This window comes from Serinus canaria, chromosome 7, assembly GCF_022539315.1.
Source record: "Serinus canaria isolate serCan28SL12 chromosome 7, serCan2020, whole genome shotgun sequence".
In the NCBI taxonomy this organism is placed as follows: domain Eukaryota; kingdom Metazoa; phylum Chordata; class Aves; order Passeriformes; family Fringillidae; genus Serinus; species Serinus canaria.
Genome location: NC_066321.1, coordinates 8,981,718 through 9,001,158, shown reverse-complemented (window position 1 = coordinate 9,001,158; position 19,441 = coordinate 8,981,718). Strand labels below are relative to the sequence as shown.

General features: G+C 43.3%; 1 protein-coding gene across 2 annotated transcripts; it reads right to left on the bottom strand.

The window, feature by feature from the left end:
* Positions 1 to 1,446: 1,446 nt before the first annotated feature.
* LOC103814299 (protein mono-ADP-ribosyltransferase PARP14-like) lies at positions 1,447 to 18,063 on the bottom strand. 2 transcript variants are annotated; one of them, XM_009087819.4, is made up of 19 exons: positions 17,733 to 18,063; positions 17,516 to 17,622; positions 17,399 to 17,432; positions 16,355 to 16,429; positions 15,454 to 15,651; positions 15,009 to 15,293; positions 13,881 to 14,117; positions 10,724 to 12,978; positions 9,625 to 9,858; positions 9,133 to 9,354; positions 8,072 to 8,153; positions 7,007 to 7,156; positions 6,442 to 6,504; positions 5,404 to 5,571; positions 4,369 to 4,587; positions 3,682 to 4,269; positions 3,079 to 3,224; positions 2,373 to 2,547; positions 1,447 to 2,152 (listed from the first exon to the last, which is right to left on the bottom strand). In XM_009087819.4, exons 1-19 carry the CDS (start codon positions 18,046 to 18,048, stop codon positions 1,863 to 1,865), a joined length of 5,844 nt encoding a protein of 1,947 aa, XP_009086067.4. In that variant the 5' UTR covers positions 18,049 to 18,063; the 3' UTR covers positions 1,447 to 1,862. The 2 variants fall into 2 exon arrangements, with proteins under 2 accessions (XP_009086067.4, XP_018766846.3); XM_018911301.3 differs by lacking the exon at positions 17,516 to 17,622 and having other exon boundaries at positions 16,355 to 16,467.
* Positions 18,064 to 19,441: the final 1,378 nt, after the last annotated feature.

The following is a 19,441-nucleotide window of genomic DNA, read 5'->3' as shown; positions in this document are numbered from 1 at the left end:
TGTTGAGGCCTAAACCTTAAGGCAATTCCACTAACAAGCAATTTGTTTTCCTAACACCTGAACATCAGCTAGAGCTTACTTGCTAGCTACCTGTTTATTGGATGAAATCTCCCTTCTTGTTGATAAAAATTGAGAGTGTACAAAGATCAAACACCAAAGAAATGGTTCCTTAAGTTTTTACATATTGCACATTTTGCATCATTGCTGCCAGAGGAACACAATCAGGGTGGAACAAGTTGTGTCAGGGGAGATTTAGGCTGGGTATCAGGAAAAAGTTCTTCACTCAGAGGGTGGTTGTGCACTGGAACAGGCTCCCCAGGGAAGTGGTCATAGCTCCAAGCCTGACAGCATTCAAAAAGGATTTGGACAATACTCTCAGGCACATGGTGTGACTCTGGAGGATGTCCTGTGCAGGGCCAGGAGTGGACTTGATGATCCTTGGGGGTCCATTCAAATTCAGGCTATTCAATGACTCTCAGTCCCTTTGTACACTCCTGCCTCTGGCCTTTGCCTGTTAGAATAAGCCCATTTGGAAAAGCAGCATCTGTCGCTCATGGCCAGCACAAAGCCAGGATGACAGGATTCTGCTCCAGGCTGTATGCCCTAGAAACCTGTAAGGAAAGCACTGGTGAAAAAACACCTTGGTGTCCTCTGCAGCTTCTTGTGGCACTGGGGAAGCTGAGACCTGATGCAGTACTGGCTCCTGGAGAGAATGGTCACACTGGTATCAGTGACCCATCAGCAGCAATGAAGCACCTGGAGCCATCTCCTCTGGCTCCTGGCATGCTGGTGAACCACTGGCCACAGGTATTTGTTATGGGGATTTTAAAGTTTATTGTACAAGCAAAACTTAAGACTTTTGGCCCCCATACCAAGACCTTGATCTCCAGCTCTAGGTTAAATTGATTTCAACACACTTCACCTCAACAGTCAGCAATTTTCACTGGTTAGAAAATAGAACTTTCCTAATCACTGAAAGTTGGGGTTTTTTTTTTACACAGTAAAAAGCAAAAAAGCCCAAAGGGAGTGGTTCCACTGCTGTCACAGAAGGAGTGATGTGATGTACAAAAGCACAGCCTGAGGTTTATAGCTCTACTGAGATACTTGACTTGCATATTTGTGTTATTTCACACCCCTTCCCTAGAAAAGGTGTCCATCCCTTGGCAACAGTTACCCTACAGTACCCACGGTAAAACTGTAACAGTAACCTCACTATGTAAACAAAGTAGTGGAAGATTTTTTTTTTTCTTAATCATACAACCAAGTAAGTCAAACCTAATACATTCAGAGGAGCCAAGGGCTTTTCAAAGGTGGGGGTGCTGCAAAGCAGCAGGGTTATTGTATTTAAAAACAAGTCATTCCATATCTGTAATGTCAAGTTCATTGAAGTTCACCAGTTAAAAACCAACGCTAAATGTTCAAAGAGGTTTAGACAAACACAAGCTATTTAGTACAACTGGTTCATTTATTGAAAACTGCTCTAACATAACAAGTTATGAGATTGTCACAGAGGGTAAGAAGGCATCAGAAATGCATCACTGAACATTCCGTGGCTGCATTATCCCTTCCAATTCCCCACCAGCAATAGGAAGGCCCTAAGGCTGTGTGGCTGATACAGTACAAATGCTCACTAAGTAATCTAAAAGAGGATTGCAGTACAATATTGTGCTCAAGTCTTAATGCATTCAGCTGCTCAAGTGTACACAAGTTTCAGGAAGATCAGAAATCACTAGGGATGCTTAAATCAACTCAGAATTTAAATTGACACAATTCTTTATTATTTCTGTTAAGTGTTTTGTTACAGATGTCTCCATCCTACATAAAGGCTGAAATACATGCAGTTGTGACTGCAATCAAAATATTTACTTAGTGAAAGTGATAAGGTACTCTGGGTAAGCTTGAATGTCATTAAAAATTATGAACATGGTAGGCTGGCTCACATTATCAGTTGAACTATCATACAGTTCTACAGAATTGCTAAAATTTTTTCGTGCAGGAGTAATTGATCCTTTTTTTCCCAGAGAATATTCTCCAACAAGGACCCGGGCCAAGTACATGTACTTCTTCCCATTCAGATCTGGCGCAGAGTACTGGTCATGGGCAGAATAGCTGGCATTAACAGCAAAGTATGTTCCATTTCCAAAGTTTGCAGCTGTAGTCAGAAAAGCAAAGGTTTGTGAGTGTTTCAGTAGCAGCAACTCCTTATCTGCCACCTTCAGAGCATGTGACTCTGGACAACTCTGCTTTTTATTTGCAATGGGGAGATACAACAAAATAAATAATTTTGCATACAAGACAAGACTATACATGGCATGGCAAATCAGTCCTAGCCCTATACAGGAAAACAAGAGTTGTTTTGAAAGTTACATTACCGTGCATTCCAGCATAGCTCCGGTTAAATCCTTGTTTGTTAATAAACGTTAAGGACTCCTGACTCGTCCCATGAAACAGAAGCCTCTCATTATTTCTGTTGCCATTTTTTTTTTCTATTTCACACTTTTTTATTTGGTAGTTTTTCCATAAATATTGATTCTGTACTCTTTCAATCTGTGAAGTTTGAAAGTAAGACAGAAAGAAAGTTGGTAGGTTGCTGTCATGAAAAAAATTGGCCTATCAATCATTCAATCTGCTTCCAAGATTCCCCTCCTAGCTCAAATACACATCAATCAGATGATGAAATAAGTTAGTCAAATCCTAACTCTGGCATGGCAGATAGCAGAACCCAGCCCAAACCCTGAGACAAACACTTCCTGGGAAACAATACAGGAGCTTTCACAGGTTTCCAGGCTGTAGATGCCTGCTGGGCCTGCATATGTGGGCAAAACACATGCTCTGCTACAGCAAAAACCATTCCAAGGAAGAGCACTCTCCCCTGGAGCTGAAGAAGTGACTGCTTAAGAGCTGCCCCAAATACCTCAACTGCAACATTAAACTCATTTATGCTGAATAAAATTAATGACAGCCAGAAAGACTTGTCCCAACTTTAGAAATCCCGGAGGAATTTCTTTTTCTGTTATCAGTATCCTTCATCACTTGCCATTAAGTTATCTATGCTCAGAAATGATGACTTGCTTTTACCTTTTCAATTCTGAATAATGGACAGGTCTGCAGAAACCTTTCTTGCACATCTTTATATTCTCCTGAGTCTGGTTTTATTTCCACTATTCTGAGTTGCTCATTTTCCATAGGGTCCCACGTTGGAGGGAGCACTGGTGACTTTGGATCTGCCGAAGAAACATCATCAATCACATTCACCCAAATTCCCTGCCTAAAATTAAACATGACCTGCTACAAATCCTTCTAGAAGTCCACACATCTTGCGTATGGATGACTCAGAAAGAAGGATCTCCTTGTAATGGACCAGCAGTAAATGGAAGAGGGTATGGCTCAAGAACAGAAGTGAGCTGAGATCCAGCATGACAACTGCTACATTAGAACATTATTGCTGGTAAGCCTGCTAAGAACTTCAGAACACATTACACTCTTTTCAAAATATTTTAAATGGATGCAAAGTTCTTTTACTTCCTAATTTGGTTCCTTTCAACATTCTCCAGAAAAGCACCTGCACAAAGCTCCTAACATGTACTTTAAATATTCTCATCATTCCCTTTTCTTTTCTCTTACTGGATGCAATCAGGTTGTCCCATGGGAACATCAGTCTGTCAAGAGGCTTTTCCTTACCTTTAGATTTGTCAATACGTATAATGGATATCTGTCCTCCTTGGGCATCCACAGCAGTCTTGCGGTCCATATCCACTGTGTATATTTGCTCACCAATGATGACTTCAACAGTTTTCTGCTTTGTCATGTAAGCATTTTCCAACTCCACATTTGTGAGACTGTTGAAAGGTACATAGGAACCCTTTCCACTGTATTTCCATTCAACTGAATTTTGTAGAAGTTTTGCCTGGGTCTCTTTAGCAGCTTTTATCTTGAGGATCATTTTATGAACAGCTAAAGAAGCCAGGCAGACATCTTTTGCAACCCCTGTAATTTCAATAGAGGTACTCTTCAAATTAAGATGAATTTTTAATTTCCTTTCTAGGTCATCCAGTTCTTCATCCTCTTCTTCATCGAAATGAGAGATAGTCTCATCTACAATTTCTGTATGAGACTGTTCTCTTGAAATTGCACTTCTCAGCCACTTTTCAGCTTCTTCCACTTCTTTTTTATTTTCACCACAAATTTGCACAACAGCCAGGTCGATTTTCTTTTCCAAAACCACTTTGGATTTTTTCTTTGGGGAATGCTTCTCAGAGCTCCAGAGTGCTACATTGAAATACATAAATACTGTCGTTAATATTAATCTCTTTTAGCTGGGGCTAAACAGATTGCTCTATAACCTGTATGTAAGTGACATCTACTTACATTTACCCATGTGATATGCCTTGGAAACAAACGATTTGATTCGTGTTGCAGTAGACTGTTCTCTTTTCTGCATGCTTGCTTGGAATGCACTCATCAGAAGTGGCTGAAAGATGACAACTTTAATATTTTTCACAGATGTAGCAGAATTCCTTTTTGCAAAGTCAGTTACTGCATCTATCATGTTGCCAGCTACCTCAATTGGATTGCGGCGTGCCTCTCCTGAAAAAAGTTGCAGATATTTTGCTCTAGAAAGTGTTAATAACTGTTACAGATGATTAAAACATCTTTAAAAGAAGAGTTATGAACATACCCACACAATCACCTGGACCATAAACAGGTTGAGAATAACGTCAGGCTGGCAATCAAGAAAGGTTTCTATTTATCAGGAAAAGAAAGCTGGGGACCACCTCTCCAGTAAGGGAAAAATGCAAGTTTCCTTTTGTTGGCTTGGTAACCGATCAGGTTATGATATGGCTTGGGTAACTAACAGGCCACAGGCCTGCTGCTCAGTGACCCAGTAATGCATTCCTTGCTCAAAATGCAAGCCTAGTTTTATTCATGCAAGAGGTTCCCACGAGCACGGGGTGCAGTTCTGGATTCTCAAGAACAAGAGAAGAAAAAGAGCCCATCTGGGCTTTTTGACATTTGTATCAATCCTACATGTGCAGCTGCTGGCCAGAGTTCCATCACCTACTGATTTCAGCAATGGAGAAGTAGGTCCCTGGCTACTCTCTGAAGAGCTGCCCACACATACCAGGCTGCAGGTTCTTCAGCAAGCACAGACATGCCTTTGAATCCCTGTTAGCAAGGAAGTGCTAGCTTTAGAAAACTCATGCTCTTGATGTACTAGATCACTCTAAGGAGTGAAGCTTTCTAGCTTTCAGAAGCCTCTAATAAGACTTTTAAAGACTGCATATTTCCAAATATCTCTTCACCAAATAATAACCTCTCCAGATAAATCAAACTCATCACCTGAGCCCTGAGATCAGCAGAATCACATGCACTGAACCCTTTTCAGAAAAGGGAGACACAGACCTGTTCCAATTGCTGGGAAGGTGACAGAGGTGTACCGCCGCAGCTCACACTCCTGGAGCACCTGGGAAACCAGGGACCTGATGTCACTTTGGTAAACAAAATGCATTATGTTTTTGCATGGCAGGTTTCCTGCCTGGGTGATGATATAGTTCTTGTCAGTTTGCTGGGCTGAAATATAAGTAGGAAAAAACAATCAACAATTATCCCCAAAATAGATGTGTAGTAGTCCTCACTAGGAAATAAGAAATGTTGAGAAATATGCCCCAGGATAAGCTTTGTGTCTCTTCCCATAAAGCGAACAACCCCTTCACTCAATTTTCTCTTCCCAGGCACAAGTGCTCAGTTTATTTTTGTACAATATTTGCCTCCTTTGGCAAATAAATTTAGTGTGTGCCTTTACTTGTCAGTTTTGCTCAGTGAATTTGGAGAACTTCATGCAGACTGGCACTCTGTCCACACACACACACACACACACACACACACACACACACACACACACAAAAATATGCCATCTACCTGCAGCCACCTAGCCCTCTTGGTCTGTGCAAGAACAGCTTATTTACCTCAGATCTCTTCCACATAGTTCTCTGACCTCCACACCTCCATATTTCCCACTTCCCTTATTTTCTGGTGTTTTAAACCACATCCATCTTTACTCCTCTTTCATTACAGTTGCTGTCCAACAGCTCTATTTAGCCTACAAATGGTTTCTCTATTAACATTTTTGCCAGCATCACCCCTTGCTCATGGCTCTGTTTGATGTTGACTCTGCTTTTATCAAGGAAATCTTTGCTGGAATAAGAGGATAACAATAACAATAGATTTGGATCTTCGTGTATGCTCAGAAGCTGTCTCCTCCTGAAGACTTTTCCTTTCCTCCTTAAATGTTTTACAAATATCACATTAACTGATTAATGTAGTTGCTGTAACACAGTGTAACACAGATGGAACTACAGTGGTCAGTACTGAAAAAATATTCCATGAGATTCCCTGCCATGCATTAACACCTTTGGAAAGGTCAGAAATGTTGTACCATACCTAATACACGACATTCATCTTCAACTGCTTTTCCAGCACCATTCAGAATTGCTCTGGAGACACCTTAAATGAGAAGAACAACATGGATCCACTGTTACTGCTGTTGAAGTCCCATCAGAGTCAGAACTGCATGCCTCATCACATCTAAAATGTCTCAATTCTGGTAACATTACAGATTATAAATTAAAAACACTGTAGCCAAAATTTTAGCCTTATATGCTTTTCAATTCAAATTGATGTTTTGAGTACCTAAGAAGTTTCACTAAGGCCAAAACCTCACTGATGTTTGTCTCCTCCTTTAGTCACAGAGGTGTTCTATTAAAAGATTTTTAGTTTCCCTTTCTGCAAGGGAGTTTTAAACACGCTGTCCTGTAACAAAGATAAACAAGTGAATAAAGTTCAGACACTCCCTAACTGAACTTTTGTATCCTAGGAAGGAAAACAGAAATGACACTGTGAAGCAAATAAAAGGCTTTAAAGCATTGAAGAAAAATACTTGCTCCCCTTCCTTCCCAGCCCTTCCAAGCACACATACTTTTTTCACACATAGTATCAATTAAAATACCTGTTTTGAGGCTGAAGGTTTGGTTTGTTATGTTTACAATGGCATCTCCCTCCTCCTTGGTAATGTCACCTTCTGCCACCTGGAACACGACGGAGCCAATTGTCATTTCATGCACATTGTGTGCTGAGGTTGAAGGGACAGCAGAAAAACCTGCAGGGAAAGAAATACAGACCCTGAGCAGAAAGGAGTGATTGGGTACAATGCCTACAGAAACCACAGTTTGGCTACACACTCAGCCTGTGGAAAGGATTGCCTGCCATGCTAACTGAAAATCATTCCTCCTCACAGGAGTCTGTACTCAACCTGCACTCATTCCCATCATTTCTACCACGGCAGGATGGCAGGGAAAATGTGTTTTGCTGCACACCTCTTATGCAGACACTACTTAGTGACATTTTACCATTGCAATACACCAATGCAAAAGAGCAGTAAACTTTCCAAGTCTCACTGCCTTTTTCCTGTGTCTCACAGAGTTTCCAGGCAGCTTTTCTACTTCTTGAAAAGGTGGAAATTTTTACCCACGTGTTAATTGTAAAATCATAATTAAGTTTTCCACATGTAACTCATTTTTCTACAGGCTGCAGTTCCATTAAGATGGATAATACCAAAGACATTTCAGTTTGGTTTTGCTATTCATCTGAACACGTATAAGGTTTAAGAGAATTTCAAAAAGACCACTTCAACATATATACCCAGGATCTCACCTGCCTTCCCAGGACACAGGAAGACACTGCCTTGCTCACAGTTTAATCTACTGCTGCAGCAATAAAAGAAAAAGCACTGCTTATGCCCTTGACGCCTTTATAGCTTCTGCTGTTCCAATTCTGAGGGGCGCTCTCCAGATACAGAACCACAGGAACGCTTTTTTCTTATCATCTCTAACACTATTTCAGACATAACAGACACTCAGTCTGAAAATACAGCCTTCACAGCAGCCACTCAGACTTTGGGAATGACATGCCCACCAGCAAGCACCTGAATAACCATAATTAATGCATTCCCTGTTGTGTGCCTACTGATTTAAAAAAAATCAGTAGGCACACAGCTTCTGTAAATAAACCTTACCTGTGCTTTGGCTAGTGTCATTTGTAGAAGGCTTCTGCCCTTTAACAGCTACACACCTGCTTTCAAGTTCATCTGAAAATTCCTAGAGAATGAAATTACAATCAACCCCTGTAGAAGTCTTCACACAGAGAAATAAAGGTTTGAAAAGCGAAGCCAAAAAGCATTTACAAAGAACTAAATTGAAATTACTTCACAATGCTGAGGGCAAGTCCTGACAGATGTTGTTCTCAGAGAGCAAGGCTGCTCTGTGTGAGCAACACAAAATCACAAATAACCGAGCCAGAGCCTTAGTTACCATTCCACAGGGATACAGCAGCAGAAGGCATCCTTACAGTGAGTGAGTAGCTCACACTAACTCAGCTCTTACAGGGAATGTAAGAAACAATTCTCTACACCCAACAGCTCAGGCTTTGACACAGCAGCCTTCAAGTTTAGCCTTTCAAAATGTATTGAAAGGTCTTGCACAAAGTACAGAAGGCAACAGATGTAGAAACACTTATCTGGACATTCACAGCATGACTGCTCTCTTTTGGTGTGAAATGAGAAACTTGAGTGTGGACATAGAATATTTATGCTAAGGGGACACTGAAGAGAGGGAGATGGAGAATACTTATATGTTTCTACTGGAGAAGTTTACTACCACAGCAATCCTAGCACAATGATACCTCCTAAAAAGACACCAGCACTCCATTAAAAGCACACCTGTTTGCCAAGGGTGAAGGCACTAAAGCAGTAGTTACAGCAAACTTGTCTGACCTACATGCTGAAGAATTAGGTGAATTCATGAGATAAAGAGTAATTATACTTTTGTACATAATATTCTCAGGAAACAGAAAAGGATAGGAAGGGAGCAGGACTGTACTTGATACGTGGGTGACCATGGGAGATAGAACCAGAAAGACAACTTTCAGTATAGATGAGAGAGACTGTCAGCAAACTTTTTCTTTAGTATAAGAACAAGCACCTTGCAGATTCTTTGAATATCATCAGATAGCCAAGTATCATGAGACAGACTCAGATACACCATAATATAATAGAGAGAGGAAGCCACAGTAACTCACCTGAATATTAGCTGTGTCTTTTGTGTGCAACAGGAAGTGAACTTCTTCAAGAGAATTCACTCTGTTTTCACTACTGAATTCAAACACTTTGTCAAACAATAATTTAGCAACAAGAGATCTCGGGAATTCTAAATTCCCTGTCCCAATTGCTGGAAAAGTAATTGATTTCAAAGACAGTTCTTCAGCAATCTCCAGGCATTTTGTGATTATGTCACCCAAGACCTGTAAAGCACAATTATTTTTCCAGTTACTGGAGGTAATTTTTTCCCAGTATGTGTAATGTAACACCTTCCATTTCAGCTATCTCTTCATACTAAAGTACAATTAATTCCATACACAAGGAATTTATTAGTCAACAAGGGATCAGCTCACAGTTAAAAAAGAGTGAGTCAAACTCTAATTTTCAAGGACACTGTCTCTCATTTCAAGGAAAAGTGGCATTAACATACTATCAATCCCAGAAAAAATTCAGGCAAATAAAGACCCTTTTACCTTTGAAGGTGTGTTTTTCTGGGACCACACAGGTACCACAGCATGAAGCACAACACTGCAAGCCAGATTGTAACCTTTAGTTTTCAACACAGATCCTTCCTCGGGTATTCTTCCTCCACCTTCTTTGTTCAAGCCCATCTGAAGCATTGGCCCTGCCTTGCTTAGCAAAGCTTTACCTAGCGGCCCTTTGTCAAGCTGGAGATCTTTGCCAACACTGACAACAACAATGGATGTCTGAAAAACACACAAGCAAAAACTCTAGCTTGTAAAAATCAAATTTAAATTTAAGTTTGCATTGGATAATCAAATACAGCCTGCCTGATGGTCTACAAGGTAAATTTTTGGGACAGCAAGCAGAGAGAACAAAGTTTTGGAATAAACCAGAAATTTTGTTCAATTCTAGTATCATGAGCCTGCCCAAAGAAACAGAAAACTGAGTTAATGAAATTAAATTCAGCCTAATGGGAGTGACAATTCTGCATTCCTTGTTTATTCATTCTGCCTCTATTTGAAAAACATTTGTGCAAGTTTGTTCTCAAAGAGAGGCTCACAGACCAAAATCTGAGTTCACTGAGGTAGGCAGGGCCTCCCATGCATGGCTGGTTTAGGGGGACAAGCAGATGCCGAAGACAAACAAGACTTGGGGTAATCAAAGGAGAAAGAAGTGAGAAAAGCAGTAACTTATAATTGAGAGAAGTACAAAGGGCACTGAACATTGTGTCAAACCCTATATTTAGTTCCTCAGGAAGGGCCCCATACACTTTTTGACACATATTCTGCCCTGGCCAACTGGAGGAGCTGCATGCACAAGCTGTGGGAGGCATCCACTCCTCAGAGGCTCTGCAGAAGGGTCCCATCGGAGCTGCTTTCAGTATTGGAAATCCCAGTAAAGTATCTATCAGCCAGCTAACAGAAATTCAGTGCAGGAGGCAACCAGAAATCAATTATCAAAATCACTGGTTCTCCACAGGAAGTGCAATACCACCTGCACTTTTCATGCCAGTGTTCTCCAACAACACTGGTTTTGTGTTTGTTAGTTTTAAAAAGACACAAAAGAACCCACTTTTTATTTCAAAAGGAGATAATTTAGAACACTTACTGTAGCATCTTCAATGCTTCCTGTTTGCAGGATGATGTTAAGGCCTTCCTGAGTTGTTATGAATGGGAAGCTATTAATATGCTTGGAAGTTGTCCTCTGCCTAGGTTGAGGAACTGAACTGACATGATGCAGTGGCCTGTAGGAAGCTGAAGACTCTGAAAACACTTCTCCAAATGCCTTGCTGAAAGCCTGAATGTTATCCTGTGCAAAACCCACAAGATGAACCTCCTTCAAGCTGCTGTTCCCCTTGGACTCTTCCAAGGTCTCCTTGATGGATGATACAATGGAATAAGTACACAGTTCCATTGGGAAGCCAAAAATCCCTCCGCTTATAGCAGGCAGAGCTATGGAATGATGATTGTATTTGTCAGCTAGTTGCAGACATTTTTTCACTGTCTTCCTCAACAAGTTCACACACATTTCTGATCTGTCCCTGCTCCACCTGGGCCCGACAGCGTGGATGACGTTCTTGCAGGGCAGTTTCCCGGCGCGTGTGATCACTGCGTCACCAGGCTGCAAATTCCCCAGTTCCTTCATCAGCTCATTGCACTCCTCCTGCAGTGCTGGCCCAGCTGCCCTTGACAGTGCCTCAGCCAGGCCACCAATGTGGTTTAGGTCTTCATTAGATGCATTCACCACAACATCAACAGGATAAGTGCACAAGTCAGCTTTATAAAGTGCTATTACAGTTTCACCCATGGTCACCTCCATATGGAGCTTGCCTCTGTCACTATGTTGCTTCTGTTCTTTCAGCTGTTCTGGCTGCTCTTCCAGTAGGACTAAACACTTGTACACTTCTTTTATATGGGGGGCCAAAAGGTGTGCTTGCTCTTTTATATATGCCTTGGCTCCTGGCAAGTCAATCACCACACGCTTAAAATGCAGGCCAGACAGAATTCCCTCAACCAAGCTGACTCCCTCCTGCACTTTTGTCTTTGGTCCACTCAACAATATAACTTCACAGTTTTTCTGTGTGCTAAAGTCAACTTTCACACCTTTTTCTGGTAAGGCAGCCCAATCACTGACCTTCTCTCTCTTAAAAAACTTTATGAGTGCCAATGGCTTTCCTTCAATGACCTTTTGCACTTGTGTGTTTTCATCTATAAAGTTGGAAAGCTCCTCAAAGGCTTTTGCTACAGCTCCAGAAAGACCAGCAATCATGATCTGACTCTCTGCCTGAGTGACTGCTACAGCTCCATTAGAGCAGTTTTCCTTGACTAGCATCTGCCATTCCTCCTTCTGGAGGACTGACTCATCCCCCAAAGTAATACTTTTGTGGTCTAGTTCTTTCTTTATTTCTTCCTCTGCTTTTAGGAGATCTTCAGGAGCATTCCCTTTCAGGATGATCTCTCCTGCACCAAGCTCATAAAAGACATTAATTTGTTTTGATATAAACAGGCTCTGTGACAGGGTTTCATTATCAATATGCTCTAAAAACTGAATAATGTAAGGGTGCACATCAATTGTTTTCTTTGCCATTTTGCATACATGATCAAGTATTTCTCCTTTAACTTTGTAAACTTCCTCAGGCACTCCAGATAGGTTAATGCTCTTCTCCAAATTATCATAAGTTATTTGCAGGTCTGGGAACTCTGTACAAATTTTTTCTTCCAGACCAGTAATCCGTAAAATTCCATATTCCCCTGGATTCACTGTCTTGACTTTCAGTTCAGTTCTTTTCTTTTCTCTCTCAATCTCTCTGGTGGCCTTTTCAATCAGAAGCTTCAGTTCTTGTTCAACCTTCTTCACAACTTCTTTTTCACCTACTAGAACATGTAAATCCTTGGAAATATTTGGGATCATCAGAACTTCATCATGGGGAAAGCTGTTCCTAATGGCTTCCCACACTTCTGTGCTTACTTGACAGTTAATTGCTTCATATTTTGATATGGTGTGTGAAAATGCTGTGGAAACTTCTTCTTTCCATGCCTTGACCAATCGAGATACTGATCTTTTCCGCTCAGAAAAAATAGCTGAAGGATGCAAAGTAACTGCTGGATCTGCACAGAGGGCATCAGGCCACACTGGCACACAATTACATTTTCCCATTTCATGATTTATTGCCCCAATTAAGCTACTATTTCTTTGCAAATAATTCCAGATATAAGGATCCAGAGGCAATGTAATTGGATCTGGTTTCTTTATCTGTGGCCCTTCCTTTCCATATAGAGCTGTTTCCAGTGAGGTGTAGTAAGGATAGACAAAGATTGGTGTTTTGTTGAGTGAATGCTTCTTTGCCAGGATATTTGTTACGTCTAAAACAAACAAACAACCCCCCAAGTTATTAATGTCAACACTTAGGATCTTCTCTTTTGTTTTGGTTTTTTTTTCATTGTTTGGGGGTTTTTAAACTATACTTTCTATATAATAATGTTTGCTATTTTTAAGAACATTTTTAGATTAATTTCCTCCACTTCCCAAATATAAATAATTCCAGATTTTAAAAGAATTATTCTTTTTAAATGCCAGAAACGAAGTTGAAGAGAGACGGTCAAGCACAACAGCATCTACCTCTGGGAGGAGGTGTGCATAATCTCTGCCCCCACTTCTCTTATATGCTGTACTTGAAGTGCCCAGCTCCACAGCTGTCTGGGCTATTACTCAGCAGTTCAAATCACAGCTCCTCTGTTTTCCCAAAATACCATGTCTTTCCTTCAACTCTTCAATTCTCGCCTTCACTGTAATGCTCCAGCTTCTCCCTTCTCCTACGCTTTTCACAGTCACCCAGCTTTCTGCCATTTACTGGACAACCCACAGCACCTGCTCTCCAGCCAAAAACCTGCCCAAGAAATTGTCCTGAGATGAGCCAGACTGGGCATGTTGCCATTGGCAGCTGGTGGCCATGATAGCAGGAGGGGGGGAAACCCCCTATGCCCAGGGGGCTGTGCACTCTCCATAGAACTCAAACTGCAACCTGAACTCTGTAAGAATCAAGGTCTGGGTGAAATAAACTATCTAGAAAATGAAAAAATTCTATGCCTTATGCCCAGCTGGTCCAAAGCTGAAGCTTGCACTCCAGTTAGCATGAGACCTGTGGGCAAAGCACCACGTCTGCTGTTTTACAAGGGCAAAGGAGGTATTTCTCTAAAAAATCCACATTTTTGGTCTTTAAATGGGAGGTTCTCAATGCAATAAGGGCTCTGCATTTCTGCATTACCTTTTTGGTCACCAAATGTAATGACAGCTGCATCTTCATCAGGCAGCAGTTGAACATCCACCGTCTGTGCACCGCCGTACTTCTCATTTTCAAAGTAGATGGTTATATAGTGACTGGAGGTGTTGGGTGGTATATTTTCAGCCCTAACACTTTTTGTTGGCTCAAGGCACCGTGCAGTAATGTTTTGTTCCCTTGCTCTCTGGTTCTGATTGAGCTTTTTAGCAAATTCCTCTGCATCTAGAAAGAGAAAGGAGAAGAAAAAAGAAAAGATCAAACTCAGAGCTTGTTTTTCTATCATGATGTTAGCAGACTATCACTGTGTACACTGATCAAAGCACTGAATTACAAAATCAGTCCAGAGCTGCCCATAAAGCTACCTCTTTCCACATATTTAGTATCTGTCACTCAGTATTCTCCTCATCACAATTGTTGACTACAATGACCACAGCCAGAATTTGCCACTATTTTTCCCACTGACTGTCACTGGGTTCTTTAGCCTCAGCAGTTAAACAACATCAGGTTCATTTCTGGGCTATGCACACAACTAATGAGACATAAGTTAACAGTTCAAATTCCGTCCGTTTTATGATAAATACTTTCTCATTTTGGCTATTTCCCCCCTGTTATCCTCACAATAAAAGACAGTCAAATCACTTTTCTGTCTGTCAAGGAAAAATAACTAAGTTTCTTAAAGATCCACTTATTTCCTAAAGGCTACACCAAAAATTTAGGACTGGAGCATGACTTGAGAGACAAATCATTTCTAAGGCAGAAAAACCTACACCTTCTCTGTAGCTTTTGGCAAGGACAGCTTTTACCATTGATCTGTTCTCAGACCAAGTACATCTTTCATTGCTTGTTTTAAGTTATAGTTTGGTTTTAGTCCTACCTGTTGTGTTTACTTTTAAAACCAGAGCTAGCTCTCTTTCTGACTTGCACTGGCCTCTCTACCTCACATATAAAGGTTATGGCATTAATTTTAGTAAAGTAAATCCTCCTTTAAAAGGACACAATATCATATCAAACCGTAAAAATATGAAAGATAATACTTCCAGCTTAATCTCACTCACACACACGCATACAGACATGTAGCTAATAAAAAGAGCTTCAACTCTGACTCCTTCTTACCAGTATTTCCAGTAAAAGTAACTACAGCAGCACATAACTCAGGGATCATTTCCACACTGAAGTCACCATCCTCCTCTGACAAGCCACTGACATTCTCTACCAGCAAAATTAACATGCAATCTTTGGTTGTGTCCTTCACATTTTCCAGCACAACTGCGGTGGGAAGCAGGGATCCTTCAGAGTTCTCCACTTGGCACGACTCCTGGGAAGTCGCCACTTGCCACGGCTTCACAACCAGATCAATTTTACTCAAGTGATGCTTTCTTTGCAAAACTCCTTGGGCATCTAGTCCCACAGAAAAACAGAGATGTCACAGCAAAGTAGCATGTTCAACAACAGCAATAATATACCATTTTTGCTTGGAGCAATGCCCACAGAGAGATCTTGCACCAGCAAAGGCCTACTTTTATAAGGGAGCTTAAGCAGTGTAACAACCATAACATACCTTGTTCATTCTGAAAGGTGATTATGACTTGGTCATCCTTTTTGACATAGGACTCAATGGGCCCCCCACCAGACCTCCTTTTACTTTCAAAGTACATTTCCAAAATCTCATCTTCTATTTTCTCCCCAAAGGCAGTGGTTACTACTACAGCAGAATTCCTAGAGGTTGCTTTCTCTGCTTCCAATTTCTCACAGGATTCTGAAATAAAAGATCACACCCTAATGGCTCAGGCAAAAGTTAAGGAAAAAAACAAGCTTCCCACCTTCCAAGCTTTCATGCCACTTTTTGTTCAGATCACACTCAGGGTCAGGGAAAAGAACAGGGTAAGAATCCCAAAGAAGTTAAGCAGATCACTCGCGGGAATTGCTGCATCAACACATAGGAAGGAAACACTTCAGTTTAACACCAGGCAAGGACAGCAGAAGTAAAAGATACAAAAGCTTCTTCACAAACACACAATGAGGGGAACCAGTGCTCCCAATTCACAGTTCAGACATAGCTGTGGGTCACCTGGGTTTTATACTTGCTGGCTGCCACGGCTGCTCAGGTGTACCTGGGGACACAGTTCCCGATGCTCTGACACAGGGCTGCCCCAGCAAGGCTGGCAGCAGCTGGGAAGGTCTGGGTGGGGACAGCCTTAGCCAGAACAAAGGCCAGCTTTCACTGCTGTCCCCAAAGGAAGTGACCTGTCAGAGGCAGACAGTGAAGTGGGGGCTCTAAAGGGACTCACAGAAAGGAAAAAAATAATTTCTTCCTTTTAGCCTGGGATCACAATTCCTACACTACATTAGACAAACAACACAAGCCACGAGGGTAACTAGGGCACTGCTGCAGCAGAAAGGTCCAGAAAACCAAAGGAACAAGAATACAGTGGTCACCACCAGATAAGTGACACACTTACCTCTCTTCTCCTGCTGAGTACACTCAGGAGTTTCCTTATTCTGGGAGATGGGAAGAGACACCTGGGATTCATTAACTAGAGATAAATGGCAACAGTTTCTCAGTTGCTGGGTACTTCAAGAAGAAAACAGACACATTAATGTACACCCAGGAGCTAGCACAGCTTGAATTAAGTTTCATTTGATACTGTCGGAATCACAGACTTCCACAGATTCCTCTTTTTAAACCAAATGTTGAATTGGTTACAGAAAGACTCTGAGCTCAAAAAGCCTCGGGCATAATGTAAGCGTGCAGTCATGCTGCACGAACCACCGTGAGCACGTCCTGCCATGCACAACAGGAAAAGCTGCACTGAACATAAGAAGTGCTGAGGATATCAGCCCTTGGGAGGGAAGAGCCTTTGAAAACTGAGACCTCTGGAAGAGCCTCTGTTAGGATGTGTTTAACCCAGCTTGACTGCTCAACTTCCTAGTTTAGAACAAGAGGAAATGCAGCTACATTAGAAGATGAAGGACAATGGTAAGATTGACCAAACTGCTTTGCAGCCTTTGCCCTCAGCCCTCACCTGCACAATCACCCCACTATGCACAAGCAGGCACTTTGAAAGCAGAGCTCAGCGAGCTGCGTGTGTATTAGCCCTGTGTATATGGATCACTTCTGTGTGTACTGATAGTCACACATTGATTAGCTATGTATTGGCCGTGTGTGTATTGATTAGTCCTATGTGTGTGTATTAGTCAGATGTGTACTGAGTAGCTGTGCGTATATTGATTGTGCAGTGTATGTGTATTAGCCGTGATAGCGTGGTCGGTCTGTCCGGTGCCTGGGATGTGGTTCGGGGACGGCACCTTAGGAATTCCACCGTGTTTGGGATTCGGGAAGTGAAGGGGAGCGCTGGCGAGAAGAATCAAAGCGCTACGCGCTGTTCGCCCGGCCCGACCAAGCAGCGGCTCCGCTGTTTCCCCATGCCTGCTCCCCCGCAGGGCTCCCCGGGCCAGTGCCTCGCCAGCCCCGGAGCCCCCGTCGCTCGGGCCGCAGCCCCTACCTGGCGCCTGGGTCCCGCCGGCCAGCGCCGTCACCTGCAAGGGAACGAGAGGAGAGCGGTCAGCCGCGGCCACCCCGCCCGCCCGGATCGCGCCCGCCTCACCCGCGCCCGCCTCACCTGCGCGGGGCCGCCGTCCGCGGGCAGCGCGGTGACCTGCAGCGACAGCCGCTCTCCGGACCCCCACACGAGCTCGTGGGCCGGCCGGCTCAGCACCCGCTCCCTCACTGCCAACAGAGCAGGCACCGGTCAGGGGGATGCGGCCGCCCCCCGCCCGTCTGGCCGCGGGCATCGTCATCACCCCCCCACCCCTCACCGGCCCGGCCCGGCCGCTCACCCTCGGGGCGGGCGAAGCAGACGAGGATGTGCCCGGTCCCGCTGTCGATCCCGGTCCGCAGCTCGCACTCGCCGCCGCCCGAGCGCTTCTGGCTCTGGAAGTAGCAGAGCAGCTTCTTCCTGAGCGAGGGCGGCGGCTCGGCGGGGCCCCAGTCCCCTCGCACCACCAGCGGGAAGGAGCACGGCCGCTGCCCCTCCATGGCTGCCCGACGACTCTTCTCCCGCCCGCAGCTTTCGGTTTCGATTCTCGGCCGCGGAACCAGAGATGCCCGGGGCTCCGCCCAGTGCCGGGACCCGGCCTCCGCCTCCGGGTTCATCGGGATGGGCGGGGGTCCTGGGCTCCGCCGCGCCTCCTCACGGGGCAGGACCGGCCTCCCGCCGCCCTCGGAGCGCGCCCGGGCTGCACAGCCCCTTGTACCTCCACAGAGCCGTACCAGGTGCCAGCCTATAAACTTAACTTACACTGCTTAACCACTGGCTAACACTCGCTCTCCCTGCCTTACTCTTTCAAATGAAGTCATGATGCAAAGTAAAATTACCACTTTCATCATTCTTTGCCAGAGATACTTCCACAACCGTGGAAGTTTGCAATGGGTGTTTACTTCAGACCAACTTTTCAGCTAGCTGGGATGTTTTCAACCGAGTGCTCAGATCTTTCTCTTGCAAAGGTTTGTTTTCAGCTATTTCAGGCTGTGTATTTTACCCTTGTGGCCAAATATGGGGCACTAAAATAGCAGATAAATGAAGTTTTCCCCCCTAATTTCACTGAACTTAAGAATTTAACACTGAATTTAAGAAATGGATAAATAAATGTCATAAAAAGTTATAAGCATCCAGCTAAGCCTAGGTATCATTGGATACTCTACTGAATGACCCATGGGGATGCCTTTGTTTCTTGGTGGTGACTGATTTATCTGTTATTTCCCTATGTCCTCCCCTCAACTAGCCCAGGTACATTCTCTCCTCCCTTGCTGTAGCCCTGAAAAAATTCCTGTGATTGTAAACTGAGCACATTTAATCCTAACCTGTAAAACTATGATTAGATAATAAAGGTCTGTACAGATGGTACAGAAGGTTAAAGGATAAAGGCTTCAGGAACTTTCCATGACAGCCATCAGGACTCTGTTGCAGATTTCAGCCTGAAAACTGTGGCACAGACAAAATGGGAGCTGACATCAGTGAACTGGCTTACAGGGACAGAAAGTGAAATGAGACCAAAAGTAGCCGAGATTTGATCCTCCCGTCTGTCTTGGTCTGGGATAGACTTAGCTTACTTCTTAGTAGCTGGTACGGGGCTTTGTTGTGCATTTAGTACGAGAACAATGCTGATAACATGCTGACAGTTTAGTTGTTGCTAAGAGCTGTTTACCCCAAGGACTTTTCAGTTTCCCACGCTCTGCAAGCAGATGCACAGGGAGCTGGGAAGGAGCATGGCCAGGACAGGTGACCCAAAGTGGCCAAGAGGACATTCCATACCACAGAGCATCATGCTCAGCACAGACACTGGGGGCAGGCAGCTGAGGGGGAGCATTGCTGCTCAGTGAGGGGCTGGGCATAGGTCAGCAGCTGGTGAACAGCCATACTCTGCATCACTTGTTTCTTGCGGGTTTTATCCTCCTGTCTCTCTCATTCTCATTACAATTACTAGTAATAGTATACTTCATTTTGTTTTGATTAATAAATTGTTCTTTTTTCAATGCACAAGGCTTA

Excerpts from the sequence above, each read along its gene's own strand:
- LOC103814299 (XM_009087819.4), bottom strand. The coding sequence starts at position 18,048 with ATGAACCCGGAGGCGGAGGCCGGGTCCCGGCACTGGGCGGAGCCCCGG. Across the intron at positions 12,979-13,880 it reads TACATTTGGTGACCAAAAAG|ACGTAACAAATATCCTGGCA; the intron begins GTAATGCAGAAA and ends TGTTTGTTTTAG. Across the intron at positions 6,505-7,006 it reads AACCTTCAGCCTCAAAACAG|GTGTCTCCAGAGCAATTCTG; the intron begins GTATTTTAATTG and ends TTCTCATTTAAG.